The 20,563-nt window shown below is 36.7% G+C and overlaps 1 protein-coding gene across 2 annotated transcripts in view; it reads right to left on the minus strand.

Annotated features, from left to right (window-relative positions):
- The window catches only part of MGAT5 (alpha-1,6-mannosylglycoprotein 6-beta-N-acetylglucosaminyltransferase), a 177,090-nt gene that overhangs the window by 16,685 nt on the left and 139,842 nt on the right, over positions 1 to 20,563 (minus strand). For both annotated transcript variants that reach the window (XM_089520136.1, XM_089520137.1), the window contains exons 10-12: positions 18,586 to 18,719; positions 17,301 to 17,434; positions 1,632 to 1,781 (exon numbers count right to left, since the gene is read on the minus strand). In XM_089520136.1, coding sequence (XP_089376262.1) covers positions 1,632 to 1,781; positions 17,301 to 17,434; positions 18,586 to 18,719 — 418 coding nt within the window. The remainder of the gene's footprint in view (positions 1 to 1,631; positions 1,782 to 17,300; positions 17,435 to 18,585; positions 18,720 to 20,563) is intronic.

Raw genomic sequence — 20,563 nt, forward strand, 5'->3', positions numbered from 1 at the left:
ACCTCGGAAGGATGCAAGCCTGAGTCGAGCTTGGGCCCTTTTTGCTGGTCTTGAACTCGCAACCTTGTGGTTTCGAGTGAATGGCTGCAGTACAGGCATTTACCCACTGCGCCACCAGGGCTCCATATGTGAAAGCTTCCTAAAATTCTTCATTACAGAACAAATTAACAATCTCCAGTGCTGGGAACATATTGGTATAGGATGCTCAGTTTTAATGTTTCCATATTGACCCTTTAGATCAATATCAATAAACTTCAATCTCAGATCCTCCAGGGTCCAACTCAATCTCAAGGCTTCTGATGCTTCTTACATGCTTGTTGGAACTTTACTTATCACATACCAGACAGGATGGGGAAGGATTTCAAAGAGTAACATGGAAGACACTGGCTCCCATGGTTCCTTTCATCCATTGATCAAGTGGAAAGCATGGGCAAAGATTCTACTTATATATCTTGTCCACATGCTGCTGTTGTGATGAGAGCAAGGAGGAGAGACGATTCCACTCCACCTCCTAAAAACTGTTCCCGGGCACTAGGCACACCTGGTTTTCCCAGAGTGCATTATGTTTGTAACAAGCGCATCTGGCACCCTCGGAAGTTACATGTAAACACAGATTTAGGTACTTTTGATGGAGAAAGAAAGAGATAACCACAGCAGCTTGCAGGGAAGGGATCCTGAATACTGATTTGAAGGCCTAGAAAAATAGCAGATGAATCTGGAGGAAAAACAAATTTCCCCCCAAATTGTTTGCCAAGATATTTTTCATTTTTTTCCAAAATTGGAAATTTTGGGGAACATGAAAAAAAATCCTCAGATGTGATTTTTCTTTGTCTATGCAATAAGTGAAATGTTTTGTAAGACAAAGTTCACTGTGTATTCATAAGATATGTATGTAAGACCTTCTATGGAATCAGAGAACTATACCACCCATGCTTACTGTAGACAGATGCAGCACTGAAAGCTGAAATGCCTTTCTGCACTTTGTGGGTGCTGCCATCTTCATAACAGGAAACTATGGTGTGTGTATATTTGGGGGGGGGGGGGGCAGGGTCAGGCTTCTTGGCAATACACTACCAGAGATTTCAGTATTTTCAATGCCGAGTTCAATTTTAGATCCAAATAGATTGCTAAGCCTAGTCCTTAAAACTGCAACTGTTTCTGTTTTCTACAACAGTTCTAATATTTCTGCTTTTTTACATATGTTCTCAGATGACAAAAACTAGGATACACACATTTAGGCAGCCAACACTGCAGCAGTCTATAGCTCATTCTTTATTACAGAGGGTATATTCACAATTTTGCTTGTTAAGAATTTAAGGCCTTTACATTTTTAAATTTCATAAATATGTCAAATAGTACTTTTATATGCTAAGTAAGTTAAGAATGAAGCATTTTGTGTTTGTAAAGGAATAGAGTGATACGATGGTGACATACTCCTACAGAGCTTCCCACTGTTTTCAGTGCTACTGCAATAACATCCAGTCCATATATTGCCAGGTTGCCAATACAAAGAGTTCAATATGGGCAGGTTAATTTCCACTGCTATGGTGCAACAATGACAAATACTGCATACAAAAAGCCTTAAAGGTTAATGAATTGAGTTATACAGTTTAAAACACCCCCCAACTTACTTTTGTGCCTCTTAGCAAGAATTGTAAATCCCGGCCACTAAGGATACCGTGATTTTTAACATAGCTAGGCATATAGATAGCGCTTGTTCCATGGACAGTTCCGTGAACTTCAGTGTACGTATGAATGACATCCAAATAAGACTTCTTATCCTAATAAGAAAACACAAACAAATATGAGTCTTCACATAAAGTATCAGCTTCTTTATGCAATTGTTTATTAGGAAAGCATATATACATTTTCATTTGAAGGTGTAGACAGCTTAATTGTACTTTCAAATGGAGCTGGTATGATCATGGGATTAAAATGATGATTTGGGCATATTTTTCGCAAATGGGTCTTTGAAATAGGGTTATGCTAAACTTTGGGACCCACATATCTGAACCAAAGCAAGTTATATATTAGGAGTTGAAATGTGCCATGCACAAATGTTCAGTCAAATGTTGTAGATGGCAAAGTCTATTTTGTTTGTGCATTCCTTCTACATACTTTACTTTTTAATTAGGAAGAAATGCAGTAGCTATGCCAATGCATTCAGGTTTTAGTGAGAAGGTAATAAATTGGTTTTTACTGATCTGTGCATCAATTTGGGATTTTAGGAGATAGACTCCCCAGCCATCTTCATAACCAAATATCTTGAATTTTGCATATTCTGTCCTTATTTGGGACAGAATCAATTTCTTCAGTAGTCTCTGGACAGTTGCCTCTGATGGAATAGGCTTCCACTTTGCTTCTTAGCTCCAGTAGCACACACTGCAAATTCCTATACATGAAATATCTAATCTTGTCTTCATAAAAAGTATTCCAAACATGGACAAATATGTTTCATGGCGAAGTGCTGGATATTAAACATGACCAATATATTACTTATACAAAGTTTTAGTGTAGATGCCTTGTAGCTGGAAGAGAGTTAGTTTTTTCACTACATGGTTAAAAACCCTCTTGATTCCCCCATTTTTTGGTGGGGCTAAATATTTCAAAAAATAAATTTGGGATTATTACATTTGTGGGTTGTAGTGAAAAAAAGACTCATCAAATATCACAACCCTGTAACAGTGGCCTAAAGGCAGCAGATCTCATCTGATGCTGAAAGCTAAACAGGGTCAGCCCAAGTTAGTACTTGGATGGGAGACCACCAATGAATACCAGATGTTGTAGGCTATAGTTTAGAGGAAAGAACTGATACATTCCTTGCCTAAGCAAACCCTATGAAGTTCATGGAGTTACCATAGGTCAACAGACAACTTGAAGGCAACACCTGGATGATTATAACACCAGTGACTTTAAAAGATCATTTCATTTTTGATGCTGCATTTTCTTAGAATAAAGAGTGCAAAATATTTCAAAACTGAAGTCTGGTTTCTTAAATTCTCTGAATACAATAATCTTGCCTACACATAGTATTTGAAATTTAATAAGGGCCATAAACTAACAGAACATTTTGTCTAAATGTCATTGTTGATTTCAGTAAATTACCAAGATTTATGTTAACATCCCTGCCTTTGTTCATTATCTAAAATGCTCTACTCTAATCCATCTGGTTGAGACTTTCCTAAAGTCACAGCTTCACAACAAATGGGAGCTATAATGTATGCATTGTACAATACTGCAATCTAAAGAAATGTCATTATCATTTAGTCACACACACACACACACACACACACACACACTAAATGACAATGACAAGAATTTCCCCAACAATATTTGCCATGTGGTACTTCTTTTTTGCAGAGTTTGGGAAGTTACTTTTCCAAAGAAATTTGTTTAGTTATTTATTTCGGTGTGTAATTAGTAACCCATTACTGTTACCCATTACAATGATAGAAAAGGATAACTTACTACATGATTTCATTTCATGTTACCTTTCCATTACTTGTGTGTGTGTGTGTGTGTGTGTGTATGTGTGCGTGACCTTACGATTGATGAATGGTATAAAACTTGAAGTTTGAGAATTACTAGAAACTGTTACATCAATAATTTTTTGTAACTAGCTTAGAATGGAAATATGTCTGCTATACAAAGACCTGAGACACATTGCCACCATTTTATGTAATTGTGCTTCTGCTGTTACAACTGTAGCAGGGCAACTGAAAACCAGCAGACAGTGCACCACATGCAGGAAATCTGCTTTCAAATTTGCTGCTCCCAAGTGACATACATTAGTTGTTTCTAGAATGGCTGGCACAAAGAATGACCCTTCACTGGGGGCAATTTCCTCATCAGGGATTATTTTGCTTTTGGGCTGGGATATACTATCAGGGCCTGTCATGATGAAAATTATCCTGGTAGAATGTAAATAAAATTTGATCTGGTCATATGTGATTCAAACATATTCTCACTATTTTGGGGCGGCAGCAGAAAAGTCCTCAAATGCTGAACAAAAAAGAATCACATTTTTTCTGGAGTATTTGTGGGGATGTACATTATCAGATGTGTGACCATCTAATTGTTATGTTTTCACATGGCAGCACATTTTGGCAGAGGGTGAACAGATGGGAGTTACTGCTAACAGATCTCTTTGGTTTTAAGTGCATACAGTGTTTGTCTATTCTTGGCATTTTACAACGTTTTTAGTTATTTTTTTTCAAACTGGCAGTTTGAAACAGATATTCAGTTTCCACTTTCTTTTCCCCACTCCCAAGGGAATGGGCATTTAAATAGTTAAAGGTCTCTGGCTATGGAGGGAATCTGCAAATGGTCCTTCAGCAGGGAGCTCTCCCAGTGGCATCTCCCTCCCCCAGTTGTTCTTTATTAAGCCTCCTGATACACTGGTTCGCTGTGCCTGAGCAGCAAGTTTCAAGGAGAAATAAATGTTCACTTTTTCCCCAACACACAACACCCCCCTCCCCCCACATAGACACACATTAAGTTATGACTGGGCTTGATCTATGACAAAATTAAAATAAACAAAGAATTTAACAATCATTATATAAGAAAACTGCTGTTAAGAATTGGGCAAAAACATAAAGAACCACTTCTGGTACAGAAAACACCAAAATGGACATCAATAAATGAGGCATTCTTTAGAAGGGAGAGAATGAAAGAAAAAGATTGGATGAAATATGATGAATTATTAAAGGTGGAAAAGGGTGCATATATCATGAAAACAAGTGAAGAATTATTGGAAGAAGGCCATGAGTGCAATTGATTTTTATACAGACAAATTTTAGAAAGATTTACAATGGACAGAAATCTATCAGACAGAAAAGGAAGAAATGGAATTTGGAAGACTAATGATTAACAACAAGGAACATACAATATCAAATCTCTATAAACTTCTACTAGAATTAGAACTGGAAGAAGAAACAGTGAAACAATTAATGATTAACTGGGCTCAAGATTTAGGAAGGCCCATATTATTTGAGGAATGGGAAAAAATTGGAGAAAATATTCTTTCAGTTATGATATAAAAGAAAATTACTGCAAATTGCAATTCAGATGATATTTAACCCCAGATAAATAATCTAAAATATATAAAAGTGATAAAAATGAATGTTGGAACTGTCTGGAAAAAAGGAACATTTATACACATGTGGTGGGAGTGTGAAAGGGCTAAAAGATTTTGGAAGCATATACATATAGAGGTTGAAAAATTGTAAAACATTAAAGTGAAATTGGATCCAGCTGTGTTTTTATTAGGTATGATTCTGGAAGAAGAACTGGGAAAAAAGTATGGTAAAATAATCTTCTATATGATAGTCATGGCTAGAATTGCATTCAAATAATAATAATAATAATAATAATAATAATAATAATAATATAAAAAATAAAAAAGGAAAAGTAAAGATGAACCTACTATACTTGAATGGAATAGTAACTATATGCTATGATGATTTTCAGATAAATTGACACATTTGTTGAGAAATGAATCAAAAAATAAACATGAGGAAGTATGGATCATGACTAAAGTACCTCTTACAAAACCTTAGGGAGAATGAAACAATAGACACAGTAGAATAAATATAGAAGGTATAATTTTTTGAGAATAAATAGTATTGTACAGTGTAATAATGAAATGTGGAAGAAATGGCAAGGTTGTTTAATCACAATGTGGATGAGATAAAAGGAACTAAATGAAAAATATATTAGATTTAATCTTATAAACTGTAAGGTAGAATGGAAAAATATTCATTATATGGAATAACAAAGTAAGGAAAGTCGGAAAAAGAAATAATGGACGAGAAATAATTAGAACTATTCAGGGTAAAGGAAAGGAAGCTATTTTATGTATATTAGATAGAATCATAGAATCATAAAATCATAGAGTTGGAAGAGACCGCACGGCCCATCCAGTCCAACCCCCTGCCCTGCAGGAAATCCAGATCAAAGCATCCCCAACAGATGGCCATCCAGCCTCCGTTCGAAGACCTCCAAGGAAGGAGACTCCACTACACTCCGAGGGAGTGTGTTCCACTGTCGAACAGCCCTTACTGTCAGGAAGTTCTTCCTAATGTTGAGGTGGAATCTCTTTTCCTGCAGCTTGCATCCATTGTTCCGGGTCCTGTTCTCTGGAGCAGCAGAAAACAAGCTTGCTCCCTCCTCAATATGACATCCTTTCAAATATTTAAACAGGGCTACCATATCACCTCTTAACCTTCTCTTCTCCAGGCTAAACATCCCCAGCTCTCTGAGTCGTTCCTCATAGGGCAAGGTTTCCAGACCTTTCATCATTTTAGTCGCCCTCCTTTGGACACGCTCCAGTTTCTCAATGTCCTTTCTGAATTGTGGCGCCCAGAACTGGACACAGTATTCCAGGTAGGGCCTGACCAAAGCAGAATACAGTGGCACTATTACTTCTTTTGATCTAGACACATACTTTTATTGATGCAGCCTAAAATTGCATTGGCCTTTTTAGCTGCTGCATCGCACTGTTCACTCATGTTCAACTTGTGGTCTACTGGGACTCTCAGATCCCTTTCACATGTTGTCTCATTCAGTCAGGTGTCCCCCATCCTATATCTGTGCATTTTATTTTTCCGCCCTAAGTGCAGTACCTTACATTTCTCCGTGTTGAATTTCATTTTGTTAACTTTGGCCCAGCTTTCTAGATTTTAGAAGACAGTCAGGTATGTAAGCTTAGATGTTCTTATGATGTTTATATTTTTGTTGTTATTGAATGGTTGTGTATTTGTTTTCTATTTTGTGTGTGTAGTTGCTTTTAACAAGAAGATTTTTTAAAAAAGTTATGACTGGGCGAATGACTGTCCCCTCTCCATAGGCCTACAGCTGGGAAGGCATCTTGGGAAGCTTTCCTGGTGGCCACTGTTTCCTCTCCTCCTGCCCACTGCCTGGGAACGGGGGGGGGGGGGCTAATTATATTAAAACCCTGCCTTGGTTCTTCAAGATTTCAAAGGGGCAGGGGTGAAGAGAGAGAGGGGGGGGGAGAACGAACACCAATGAAGGCTTTATATGCTATATTTTTTTTCCTGAGAGGAAAGACAAACACTACATTTTTGATCAAAACCTTATGTAAAGCTATGATCATATGACATCAGTGGGAATAGGTGACAATGAAAGCAGAAGTGGGTATGTCCTCCTTCCCATGACTGACAGCCAAAAACCACTAGAGTGGAAATAAAGTGAAAATGTGTATGTCCCACCTTTTGATTGACAGTCAAACAACAACAACAACAACAACAATAATAAGCAGCAGCCAATTACATGTGGGCACAAATAAGTCACACACAATTCCTTCCTGCCCACCATTTTAATTTGCAATGGTGCTGCATGTAGCCAACATAGATGCAAATGCATAGAATATACATAGATGCAAATGCAAAGAATATGCATAGATGGAAATGCTCAAGAGAAGTGTAGACAATTAAATGTCGATTCAAAGGTGCAAAAATCCAAACCAGTTCACATAACTTAAGTACTTACATGTAGATTGGCTCTCAATGTGTCTGCTCCTAAGTCTGAATTGCAATTTGGAAATGTCACAGGAGCCTTAAGATACACAGCAAAGCCAAAAGAACTTGCCCCAGTGCAAGAATGTTGTGTTTTATAAACTCCTTTCCAGACTGCAAGTCAGAGCTCCTGTGCTGTGGGAAAGACTTGTGAGATTATAAACTAGGGTCCCAAAACTTTCCTATAAAACATAAAGCAAAAGACTGGTCCTTAAAAAGGCAGGAGGAGTGGGAGGGGGAGGGAATGAAGCAAAATCTTTAATGGCTTTATCACATATGCCATATGATAAACATCAGGCATTTCCTGGTTTTCTCTAGTTTAACTCTCGGTTAAATCCTGTTTGCCCCATAGTGTGATAAAGCAGTAAGACAAATACTTTTATATTTTACCCCGAGCTTTTGTGGATATAAGCCCATTTCTTGAGATGCAGTACAGAATGATATCTTAAGGCCTCTCTACTGTATCTGAAGAAGTGGGTTTATATCCACAAAATCTCATGCTAAAATAAAAACCAGTTAATCTGCTACATTCCTCCCACCCACCTCCACTCCCACTCCCTTCCTCCTTTCATGCTGCAAAAGACTAACATGACTAACTCTTTGAAGATTGGTCATTATTCTACGGGCAGAACTTGAACTCAATCTTTTAGTCTTTTCTTGACAGCTACATTAAACTTGTGATTTACAAAAGACGTTTTTGTTGATCATTGCATACAGAACTGTTATTACTCTAAGCCAATTATTTCCACCTACATTTAAAAGCCTCTCTGTGCGAGACCTTTCACATCAAAGAAATTGGATGACAAAGATGATGTGTTTTCCTCTCCAAAAGCAATGTTAACAGGAAGACATAACCCCAGGGGGTTGAAATTTTGAACTGTATAGATTAAAAAAATCAACAAGTTCAATCTGTGGTAATAAACTGTTGAACCACAGAAGAGAAAAAGAGGAAGCAAGATAAAGTGAGTGCATGTGTCCTGTTCATATGGAGCTGGTGGAAGGAAGGCCTTCAGTTAGCAAAAACATGCCTCATTTAAGAATGATGCAAGTCACTTCTACAGGGTGGTAACTTTGATAAACCATTTAATTCCAGGAATTAAATTAAATGTGGTGGAGCTCCACAGGATGGGTGAAGGTATAGCCCAAGCCTTAAGCACCCTACTGAACTGTCAATAGGTTGGCCAGTCTTCAAGCTGTTTCCAATTTATGGTGACCCTAAGGTGATGCTATCATGGGGTTTTCTGGGCTAGATTTGTTCAAAGGGTTTTTTTGCCTTTTGTTTTCCTCTGAAGTTGAGAGTGTGTAAGTTGCTCAAGGTTCCCCCAGTGATTTTCCATGACCAAGTGGGGATTTGAACCTTGGTCTCCAGAGTTGTAACCGAACACTCAAACCACTAAACCATGCTGGCTGGCTGGTCTATCACAGGAACTATATTTAGATCTATTTCAAAAGATAAACTATTGACGGATGTTTAGCTTAGAGAAAAAAGCAAGTAAAGCAAAACATGATAGGAGGGCTATGCACGAAACAATTTTTCTGCATTACTTTTCTCCATCATTCATAATAAAACAAACTAGGATCTTAAAGATGAATAATAAAATATTAAGGAGAGATAAAAGTTATTTTCTCACACAGAGTGTTATGGCATTCACTATGCCAAGATGCAGTGATGGTTGTCAATTGGGACAGCTTTAAAAAGATGCCAGGCAAATTCACATGCTGCTAGTCATGGTTAAATATTCCCAGTAATGCCAGAACCATGATGGCTTTGTATATTTGTTGTTGAGGAGTGTGTGTGTGTTTGAGAGAGAGAGAGATAGAGAGAGAGAGAGAGAGTGTGCTGTTGAACTCAAGTCCCGCTGCTGGATTTTCTACAGGCAACTGGTTGTTCACTATTAGCCTTATCACACTAGATGAATCCAGCTCAGAAAAGGGATTTTAACAGTAGAAAACCCTCACAAATGCACGATGTTTTGTAGACGCATTTACACCAAAAAGCAATGACGCAAAAATAAAATGAACGGAAAGTAAACAAAAACGACAGCTTTTTACTTTTGGGAACTTCCTGAAAGTAAAAAGGTGTCATTTTTTGTGGACTTTCCATTTGCTTTATTTTCACGTTATTGCTGTTTGGAATAAACATTGTCTGAAAAATATCCCACATTTGCCTTTTAAAAAAACTTTTAAATCCCGTTTCTGAGTGGAATTCATCTGGTGTGATAAGGTCCTATGTGAACAAAATGCTGACTAGTCAGGCTTAGCAAGACTTTTCATGAGTTCTTAAAAATAATAATTTTATGGCTACCTAAAAAAGAGGATACAATCATAGGCTACATCACATTCTTCCAGTACAAAACATTACTTATTTTTATTTAGAAAATACAGTCATGAGATAACTGGAGACATAACTTTTAATATATTAAGACTTTAAGGACAATCATTATTATGAAACAATAATCTAACATAAAATGACCACAACCTGGACAGAGTCTGTGAGTCCTAGCCAGGAAATTGTAGTGAGATTGTGGACAATAATATATAGTCAAGAGAAGTCTACTCAAACTGCTATTTTGCTCACTAACACTAATAAATAATAATTATACCATTCTCATATGTTTAAAGCCATGTTCACACATAAGCCTAATACGCAGCTTGCAAGACGTTTCCCTTCCACCACACCAGTTTTGTGACATTAATATTTTAATTTCTGAAAGGGGAAAACTGATTCACACAAGCATATTCATAACTTTATTAATGCAAAGTAAAACAATGACTAAAATGTGGGAAAAAACACTATCTCTAGTCTCAGTTTTTCTAATGCAGTAACATAGTTTTCAAATAGAGGCTATTCTGCAAGAACACCTCTTAAGTGAAAATAAAAATACTCCATATTCTTCTTCTGCAAAAAATCTGTGTAACTTGGGACCTCATTCACAATATGCTGACATAAAATTTTAAAACTACATTGGGGCAGGGACTTAAGGTCCTGATCAACAAGTGTATTTCTTGAATGATCAATTTTATTGATCCCTGGAGTGGAAAGTCAAGGCTTCGTTTCCATTGGTCAAGGTGGCAATGCAACAGCAGCATTGTCAAGGTGTGTCCTCACACCTTCAGGTGACACTAGCTGGACCGAGTGCAGGCCCAGTCACAACAGCATCTGGGAAAATAACTCCAAAACTATTATGAAATCAACTATTATATTCAAACATCAAAGATACTTTCTATCCTGAGAGAACTGAACATGGTCAGTAGGTATATACTCCTTAACTGGGGTGCAGTTGTGATGACAGGACAAGGAGATCATTGCTGGGAGAAGATTAACTTTAAAAACTTTAACAAGACTTGAAGTCATTGATTGCAAATGAGTTTATTTTATTTAAAAAGTCACATTTAATATAGCAAGACAGGAAGAACCAAAATTAGTTGTGACTCCGAATAGCAGATAATTTTCAAATTTTCATCTGGGAATATGACAGTATTCTAAGTCTATCTGCCTGTTATTTCTTCTAATGCTGCTTAATGCATAAGTGTACTGAAAGAGCTTCTGAGTGCCAGTTATATAAACTCTGTCTGGCAGAAAAACATGTTATTTCCTTCTTGGATCTCATGTGCCATGCTACAGCTTCTGTAAAACAAATTATGATCTGGGAAACACATGTGTAAACCACTCTTTCCTCAAAGAGGTGCCAATGGAGTGAAATCTTATGAAGGACTATGTGCACACCACAAAGAAGTTCTTCTTTCCTGCTCCCTGCACCCATATTCCATTATATTCCTTTGGCTACTTGGCTAAACACTGTTAATCTAGCAGAAGAAATAATTCACAGAGCTTGTATACCATTAATACACAACTGTAATATCATGGGCAATTAAGATAAGCTCTTGAATTACTATTTGGAACTATGCTTCCATCTCCCCAATTAAGAGAAACTGTGCTTAACTCTATCCACAATCAGTGCTAATATAACATAGCTGCTTAACTATATAGGTGATTTCCCCTAACTACTGATTTGTTGTTAGCAGAAAGCAACATATGCTCATGCTTTCCAGTTTAAGGCCTTGAACAGAATACTGAAACCTAAATTCAGTACAGAGACATGCTTAAGCCCACTGATTTCAGTGGATGTAACCACGTAAAGCTATATCATTAAATACTAAAGGTAAGATTGTTCCCACCATCATATTCCCCATTTCTATGTATGGCTGTGAAAGCTGGACAGTGAAGAAAACTGACAGGGGGAAAAATCAATTCATTTGATATATGGTGCTGGAGAAGAGTTCTCAGAATACATGGACTAGTAAAAAGACAAATAAATAGCCCTAGAACAAATCATGCCTGAACTCTTCCTAGAAATAAAGATGAATGAACTGAGGTTATCATATTTTGGCTATATCATGAAGAAAAAAAAAACTCATTAGAAAAGACTATAATGCTTGGTGAAGTTGAGGGAAACAGGAAAAAACAAAGACCACGTTCCAGAAGGATAGATTCAAACAGGGAAGCCTCCGACATGAATCTGGAAGAGCTGAGCAGGATGGTTGAGGACAGGGTGACTTGGAGGTCTCTTATTTATAGGGTCACCATGAGTGGAAGTTGACTTGAGAGCAGTTAAAACAACAAAAGCACACTTAACTCTGTCCTGGATTTAAGGTCTAAATGCTCAGCATAAATTAGGAGGATCTTCCTGACAGTAAGAGCTGTTCGAGAGTGGAACACACTCTCTCGGAGTGTCGTGGACCCTCCTTCTTTGTAGGTTTTTAAATGGAGGCTGGATGGCCATCTGTTGGGGGTGTTTTGATTGTGAATTCTTGCATGGCAGGGGTTAGACTGGATGGCCCTTAGGGTCTCTTCCAACTCTATGATTCTATGAAATGAAGACGTTTGCTCTCCCAAATCTGAAAATACCAGTTCCTCATGAACTTCACTCTGCAGCATGGGTCTAGCTAATTCTAAATTGTGATGTTCCCATTTTATTTAAAAGTCTGAAACATGGAGATTGAAATGACTACGAAGCTGCTACTGCTTCCTGCCTGCTTCCCAACTCTCATTGTTTACTTAGGGCCTGTCCATCTTCCTTAGTGGTTTGGTAAAAATAAAATAAAATAAAGTAAAATGCTGCTGCTGCTGCCTGCCTGCCTGCTTCTAAACCTTCGCTGTTTACTTAGGGTCTGTCCATCTTCCTTGGTGGTTTGGTTAAAATAAAAAATAAAGTAAAATTAAAAAGAACTTCCTTATACAGGTATACCTCAATTAGCAAAGTACACTTGTTACTGGACATTACTTGAACAGAAAGTTTGGCACCAGAGACAGAAATATCATGGAAAAAATAGGGATAGGGTCCTACACCACACAGACAAAGGGTAGATCAACATATTTCTGCAAAACTTTTTTTCCAAACTAACAATATGTGTTATACATGTGAAATGAAATAACCAGGTCAGGTGAGCCTTGCATAAGTAAACAGAAACATTTGGAAGTGACTAGAGACCACTTGAAGGCTTCTTTTCAAAAATGTGTCAATGGATTATCCTTTTTTTCACCAGCCCCCATTTTTCTTTATGATTTCCATTGCTGGTGAGGCAGGCTAATCTGTTTTCCCCTTTTCTATTTTCTTGTTTACAGATACTCAGCAAGGGATTATGGAGGCTGCTGCTGTTTTTCTTTAACTGTTGTAGGCTGGTGTATGCAGCTACAGTAGGATCAGATAGATTAGAATCCTATTCTTTTCCAACTCAAGCTTTACTGCATTGTTTACTACAGAAATCTAGCCCTCCTTCGCCACCACTCGAAAGGTGATGCTGCTAAAAATCTTCAAGCTAGACAGAAGAAAAGGGGAGTGGACATAAAAATATCTTTAAAACAGGAACTTCTTTGTCAGAAGGTTAACTAAGGCATGTCTATACTCATCTCCCTAAGTAAGGGAAAGATGCCAAAAACCAAGGAAATATTTTCCTTTATTATAGTGAATTTAACAATTAGACAAATGGAGAAGAAACCTCTAGGCAGGTCATAGCCACAGAACTAAGCACGACACTCACACACATACTCTCTTGCACACACTGTAATATAAAATAATTTGATGATAAAGAAAATAATGATTTCAAACTCCAAACCAAGCCAAACCAAGTAAGATCTTATAGCACTACATACATACCCCAGAAAACAAATCCTGAATTGGTAAAAATAGATTTTTATATTTTTCAAAAATTCACATTAATATGCAAGGAGAGATTAACTCATATTTTGGAAAGGAAACACTAAACAGATGGGACATTGAAATATTAACACAAATATGCTGAATATGACAGACAAATTGACACTGAAAAAGTAAGGGATTAAAAAGTAATAAATTGAAAGAAAAGTCTGAAAATAAAAGAGACATATTGGTTGACTGTTAAGACCCAACTATGTGTGACATGTTCTTCTGACATCTACCAATCATGTCAGGAAGTACAGCTGATTAATAGGATTCATTTACCCTTGAAGCTTATAAGTACTTTTTAGTATTGATAATTAGATTAGAAAATGTAATTACAAATGCTGAAAGCTTGGAGAAAAGAGCCAAATTAACAGATTCTGGTGATATTAAGATGAACACCTATAAACAAGAGCTATAAAGTCTTTTATTATTCATAAATGAGGATCAAAATTGTTAATGAAATCCTTTTTTTTGTCACGGGTAAAGAGAGTTGAATAATTACTACTTAATCAATCGGGAATGTTTTTATACTGAAGAAGCATGTGTTGTAAGCATCTTGCTGAACAAATAAAATTAATACCTTACCTGCCTATACGTAACAAACATTCAGGCAATATAGAGTTCTCAATCCTGCAGAACTGTACAACAGAGGGACATTTCCCAACCACAAAAACAATTTGTGGGTTGAGGGGACAGGGTTGGACTTGGAACATGTCTCCCCACTACCTGCCACCATTACAATTATATACATTCTAACCAGGGCTACAAATGAATACCAATGAAAGTATTAAACTGGTGAGACTTCATGTGTGCCTACTGTCAAGGCTCCTCTTTTAAGTGGGTTCAACAGTGAAAATCTCTTTAGTCATAAAATTATGTTTGGCTCAGCAGGAATTGATATGTTGAGGTATTAGATGCAGCTGTGCCTTAAAAAAAAAAAGAAACTGTTTACTTCAAGTAAATGTTGAAGAAATGTAGATAATGTCTCCTTGTGGCTTATAATATGTGTGTATTCAGTGGCTGCCCCTTTTTGGTTGAATTTATTACAATGTATTAATGTTGTATTAGAAAAATCTTTGACATTTGTAGATACAAATGTTCTTTTAAATTATATCTCTGGGATGTAAAATTTAACTGATGGTCAGTGTGACTGGATTCTGCATGGTCTTTTTTTTCAGCCCCAGAGCTCCCCTCACTGACTGTATTTCTTGGAAATTTTCAGGAGTTTTATTTCCTTAAAACAAAACAAAACAAAAATTCCCCGTGTTTGGAAACTTCTAGGAATCATAAGTCTCCTTTAAAATAAAGTGCACACTTCCCCCGTACATTGTTTAAACTGATTATTTGTGTTGTTCCAGCCAGAAATGGGCTTCTTTAAATACTGTTACACATTTTGTCACTGTATGGTGGAAGCAGCAAGAGGGTGACAATTCTGGAGTGGCCTCCTGAAAAAGCCAGAATTACCTGCTCTTAAGAATATGCACATAACTCTCAAGAAAAAAACTGCAAGCTTTATTTTCTCAGCAAAACTCATACTGTGCTCCTTCCAACTGCATTGCTTTCTAGATGAAGAAAATGCCTTCCAGCCAGTGCTGAGAGGTTTTCCTCATTCATGACCTTGCTGTGTATGCGAAAAGAGGTGCATTATTTCACATTAAGTTTAGAGGAAAATTTGACAGTCTTAAAACCACTAGAGAGAGAGGGGAAAAACACGTAGGTTTTCTCATTCTGAAAGTGCTAATGGCCTAGTGTACAGCTGACCCCTCATAAATAATGTTTTTAAAATAAAATTCAGTTAAGGGGTTTTTACATGTATATATTTAATGCTTCAGAAATGAGTGGAAAGAAACAGAAAAACCAGCTCTTCTGATTTAGCCAAAGAGAAGAATGCATACACAAGATTGGTTAGAGAACTTACAGTGGAATCAATAACTTACCACAAATGAGAAGGCTATGGTAAGTCCGCCTTGACTGTCCTAATAACTTAGCACCACATACTTTGATGTATTCTGCCCCTCTCTTTGAATGTGATTTGTGTTGTAAATATACTGATTATAAGAAAAACTATGTTTTCAGAAAAGTGAATTTTGTTGAAGGTAAATTACAATGCTAATTTTGGATTATCATGTCAATTGACCAGAGCTTTGTGTAAAAAGGAATCTCATTCAGCTTGGTATGTCACAGATGATTAGTAACACATATAACTGATATGGTATAGACATTTATTACAACTTGGAGAGTTAATGTTTGCTAGATTCAGGTATAAAGGAAAAAACTATGGATTCTTAAAAACCTGTAAACAAAAGCTTTACATTTGATTTTCTTGTTTCTTAAGATATCCAAACTGTGCTGGTCTAATGGGCTAACAAAGTGGCTTCTGGATGCTATGGGGGCATGGCTTTCAAATGATGTATGTCCCCAAAGTGGCTGGAAGCCACTCTGACACCGCAATCTGGTCCTTTTGACTGGATCAAAAAGGAGCCTGAATAATCTGGCTTCTGGTGATGCTGGCTTGGGACCCCACGGTGGTGGCCTGGTGTAGCCTAGAGTGATTGCAGCAGAGCAGCCTCAGGCCGCTCCTTGCCATCCATCTGTTTCATCCCTAGCTAAGACTCTTCCTAGAATCTCAGAATCATAGAGTTGGAAGAGACTACAAGGCCAGCCGGTCCAACCCCCTGCCATGCATTACACAATAAAAGCATTCTTGACAGATGGGCATCCAGCTTCTGTTTAAAAATCTCCAAAGAAGAAGAGTCTACCACACTCCAAGGGAGCATATCCCACTGTTGAACAGCTCTTATCAATAAGGAAGGTCTTTGTAATGTTTAGGTGGAATCACTTTTCCTGTAAATTGAATTGCTTTATTAATCAGCATTATCGTATATATTCGTCTATAAATCTAAAAATTTATGCCCAAGAATTGGCCTCAAAATCCCAGGTGTACTTATTTACAAGTCAATATAGTAATGTGATAGCAGCTCTTTCAGATTTCCCCATGTGGTTGGGAGAGAGTTTCTTTTTCTCTTGAGCCAAGCAGAAAGAGTCCTGGGTGACTGATTGATGTTAAACAAATAGCAGAGTCCCTCTCCCACCCGCACTGGCAGCTGAAACGCTGAAGCAAAAAGCCTCAATTAGAGTCCCTCTTGCTGTGTGCATGCATACACACACTGAAGGAGCCTCTAGGTTTTCTTACAACTTAGCCACAGGTCATGGCAAAATCCATAATTTTGGCCCCCAAACCTGCCCTTGACTTATAAATGAGGTCAACTAAGTCGAGTATATATGGCAGTGTTACTTTTACTTTCAAAATCTGCTATTTCCTTAATCTTCATTGTTTCTTATTGTCTAGTGCTGCTATTATAAGCACATTTTCTGGTGCAATCAATGTAATTGCTAATGATGAAAAAAAAAGCTGTACATATGACTGTTGCCTTAAACAGGGAGACACTCCTTTTGTCAAAAATCTCTTTAACAGAGACTATATCCTCTTCTAAAAAACAGCATCAAATACTGATTAAAATGTAGCTTATTCTAGCTTAAAGAAAAGGACATAGCAACTTACCTTCCAGAAGTTATCAACCTTGCCATAAACAAGAGATTGATTCTGCCTTTTAATGACATTGAAGTGCTTTATGTCACTGGAATTCAGATACTGTTCCACGACAAAACCGAGGAAACTATTGTCTGGAGTGTGGGCTGCAAACCAATCAGAAAAAAAATCACTATGCTATTATCATGCTTTATCATAAAATGAACAAAATGGAAATGTGCTACACTTCGTAGCTGTCTAGGTTTACATTATATTTGCTTTTGGTTTACATTATATTGAAAATAAAAGCAAACTCAGAAGCTTTTAACTATTTTTTGGAAGAATGTTTGATTCACATGCTATTAAATATTAAATGTTATACTTCTGTAATTCTATATGTGTATATATGTTCTTGGTCATATAATACTTCATAAAGGTCCTCCACATTTGCTGGGCTTAGAGGTGCAGGGCCCCCATGAAAGTGGCAAATATAAAAAAACACCCACTTTTTTTTAGCCTCAGAGAATACCCCTCTAGGAATTACTAGATCCTCCAGAGCAACTCTATGGTCAACATCTGACAGAAACTGACCACAGAACTGCACTGGAGGACCTACAAATGCCTAGATAATTGTTATGTGCAGGAATCTCTAGAACATCTAGCATGACTTCTGGGGATGTTGACTACAGAGTCATGCTGAAGGACCTAGATATTCCTAGAGAGAACGTATTAATCAAATTCATGAATAATAAAATCTGCAACAGTCAAAACTGTAAATGTGGAAAGATGACAGTACTGATTTTTAAATAATTTTTTTACACAAACATCCAGGCATTCTATAGCATCTTTTAGCAAAATGAAGTTCATAAAATAGATATTGTCAAGGAATTAATTTTATAAAAGCAGGGAAAATATGAATGAGACCTTTCTTTATAATCTAGTTAATTTATAATTAACTAGCAATTTATAATCTAGTTAACTGTGTAGTGAGTACTGCAACTCCAGAAGACAATGGAAGAAAATCTCATATGAAAATTAATATTAGTAGACAGCTATACACCCAAGATGTACCCCTCAGCAAAAAGTCAACACAAGAAAAAGTGTTGGCAGGGTGTACTTGATTAGAAAAAGGGCCAACAACTTTCATATTGATTTGTTACCATGCTGGCTTCAAGAACTATACTGACAACAATGTGGCATACCCTGAAGCAGAATTACAAATTCAGGTGATCCTTATTTTATAAGTTTTATTTTTATGATATCAGATATATAACTCCTCTCCTTAACAACAATTGCTTTTGTAAACAGGTTAACTTACGAAACATTGTGTAGAACTGTTGTGGATTAAGGTTCCATTTCCCCCAAGGTGTTTTGTGGCCTTTAGATTGGGCATAATGAGCATGGTTGAACTCTGGTTCAGTCCCAAATGAATCTAGCACTCGTAACATACACCTGAGTGAAAACAAAGGAAAGCAACAACATAATTTGTTATTGACTACTGTATTTTCTGAAACTGAAACCAAGTTTTAGAACCAAACACAACCAAAATAATTGGTTGTGAAGTACAGTATTTGAAAAATAAAATCAATATATATATAATTGTATATATATATATAATTGTGTATATATATATATATATATATATATAATTGTATATATTTATCTCTCTCTATATATAATTGTATATATTTATTGACAATAATTGGTTATCTACAAGAAAATATGGCAATAAATTGCTTCTGACAGTGTCACCAAGGTCCAATTTACACAGCAAACCTAGAAACTCTGGGACTTAAATCTTTCTTTCAATTTCTTTCAAATTTGAGTATAAGTGTTCTTGCTCTGAAGTGTCCACACACAAATGATCTCAATATAACTGCAATGATCCAACAAAAGAAAAATATTAATATGGTTCAGATGAGATCTGTGGGTAGACAAAATATTCAATGTATTTTAAGTCCCATTGCCTCATAGTCTGCACAGTTTTTTAAAAAGCTGATCATAAGAAGGAAAGCCATAAATTTACTGGACACCACTGGTTTCATACTTATTTGATATACAATTAACTAGGAACAAAAGAGATCATAAAAAGGCAATATTATTATTTGAGCACAGAATTTCAGAATAATTAACACAAACCAATATGAAAAATACCATCCAACTGATACATCATAAAGCAACATAGATAAAGCACATAAAGATGGCTCATTAATTCAAAGCTTTATACTAAATGTTTTCAATGAAAACATTTTACAGTAGTACAATTATTTTCAGATTATACCAAGAGCGTGTAGAGAGAGCCAAACATTATATAGCAGCAGAAAATCATGCAGCAGAAAGAAAATATGGGATTATATTGTGCAAAAGAAAAGTGGTATTTGGATAAAAGCATTCACTTTTAAGCTACATGTAGGACGTGGGATGATTCTTAGAAGATAAAGATTAACAATATGGCTAGCCTGAATTAACTATCTGAAATAAAGTGACAGGTTATGTAACATTATTTTCTTCACTGCGCTGGAACTGATGAATCACCCACTGTTGTAATACAGGCTCAAACATTTGCATTCTTAAATGAGAGGAAACTCAAATTAAAAGAAGGTATGTAACATGATTACCAATACAGGATTAATGCTTTACTTTTCTTTCTCCACCACTTCTGATGAGTCCATCCTTAAAAAGACTGTTTTAAAACTCACTGGGAATCACAGAGCCAAATGAAAACTGTAAGACATTTACTTTATCGCTCTAAATTAATGATAGAACATCCCCTAGAATATCCCCTCCTTGCCAGCAATAGTTCAAAAGCACCAGGAGTCTTAGGGATATATATTCCCAGACCTTGGGAAAAGGTTTGTTTGGTTATTTTTTTTTGGACAAGAGCTTTCAAAATCCCCTAGCCAGCATGGCCACTGGCCATGCTGGCTGGGAGATTCTGCAAGCTACAGTTCCCCCTCCCCCCCAAATAATTTTTCAAGCTCTGCATATTCCACACATTTCAAAGGAAGTTTATTCAACTATTCATCAGTTATTCACTAACTAGAAATGAAGAGTTAACCAAGTTTCCATAATGCTCAAAACTAAACTAAAGCTAGTTTTGAGCGCAAGAAGACAGCAAATAAAAGTAGAAATGCCCACTTCATGCATCTAATGTGCTGGGGGAAACCCCCCAAAATAAAGTGGTTCTAATTTTGTCAAATAGGAGTTGTGAGGAAGAAATGGTGCCCAACAGCATTTGCTCTCACAGTTAAAATATTTCATTTCCATTACTATGTTAGGGGTGGGCAGGTCCAGAT

Source organism: Sceloporus occidentalis, unplaced genomic scaffold (genome assembly GCF_023333645.1).
Source record: "Sceloporus occidentalis isolate IW3139 unplaced genomic scaffold, rSceOcc1.0.p SCAF_4, whole genome shotgun sequence".
Lineage (NCBI taxonomy): Eukaryota > Metazoa > Chordata > Lepidosauria > Squamata > Phrynosomatidae > Sceloporus > Sceloporus occidentalis.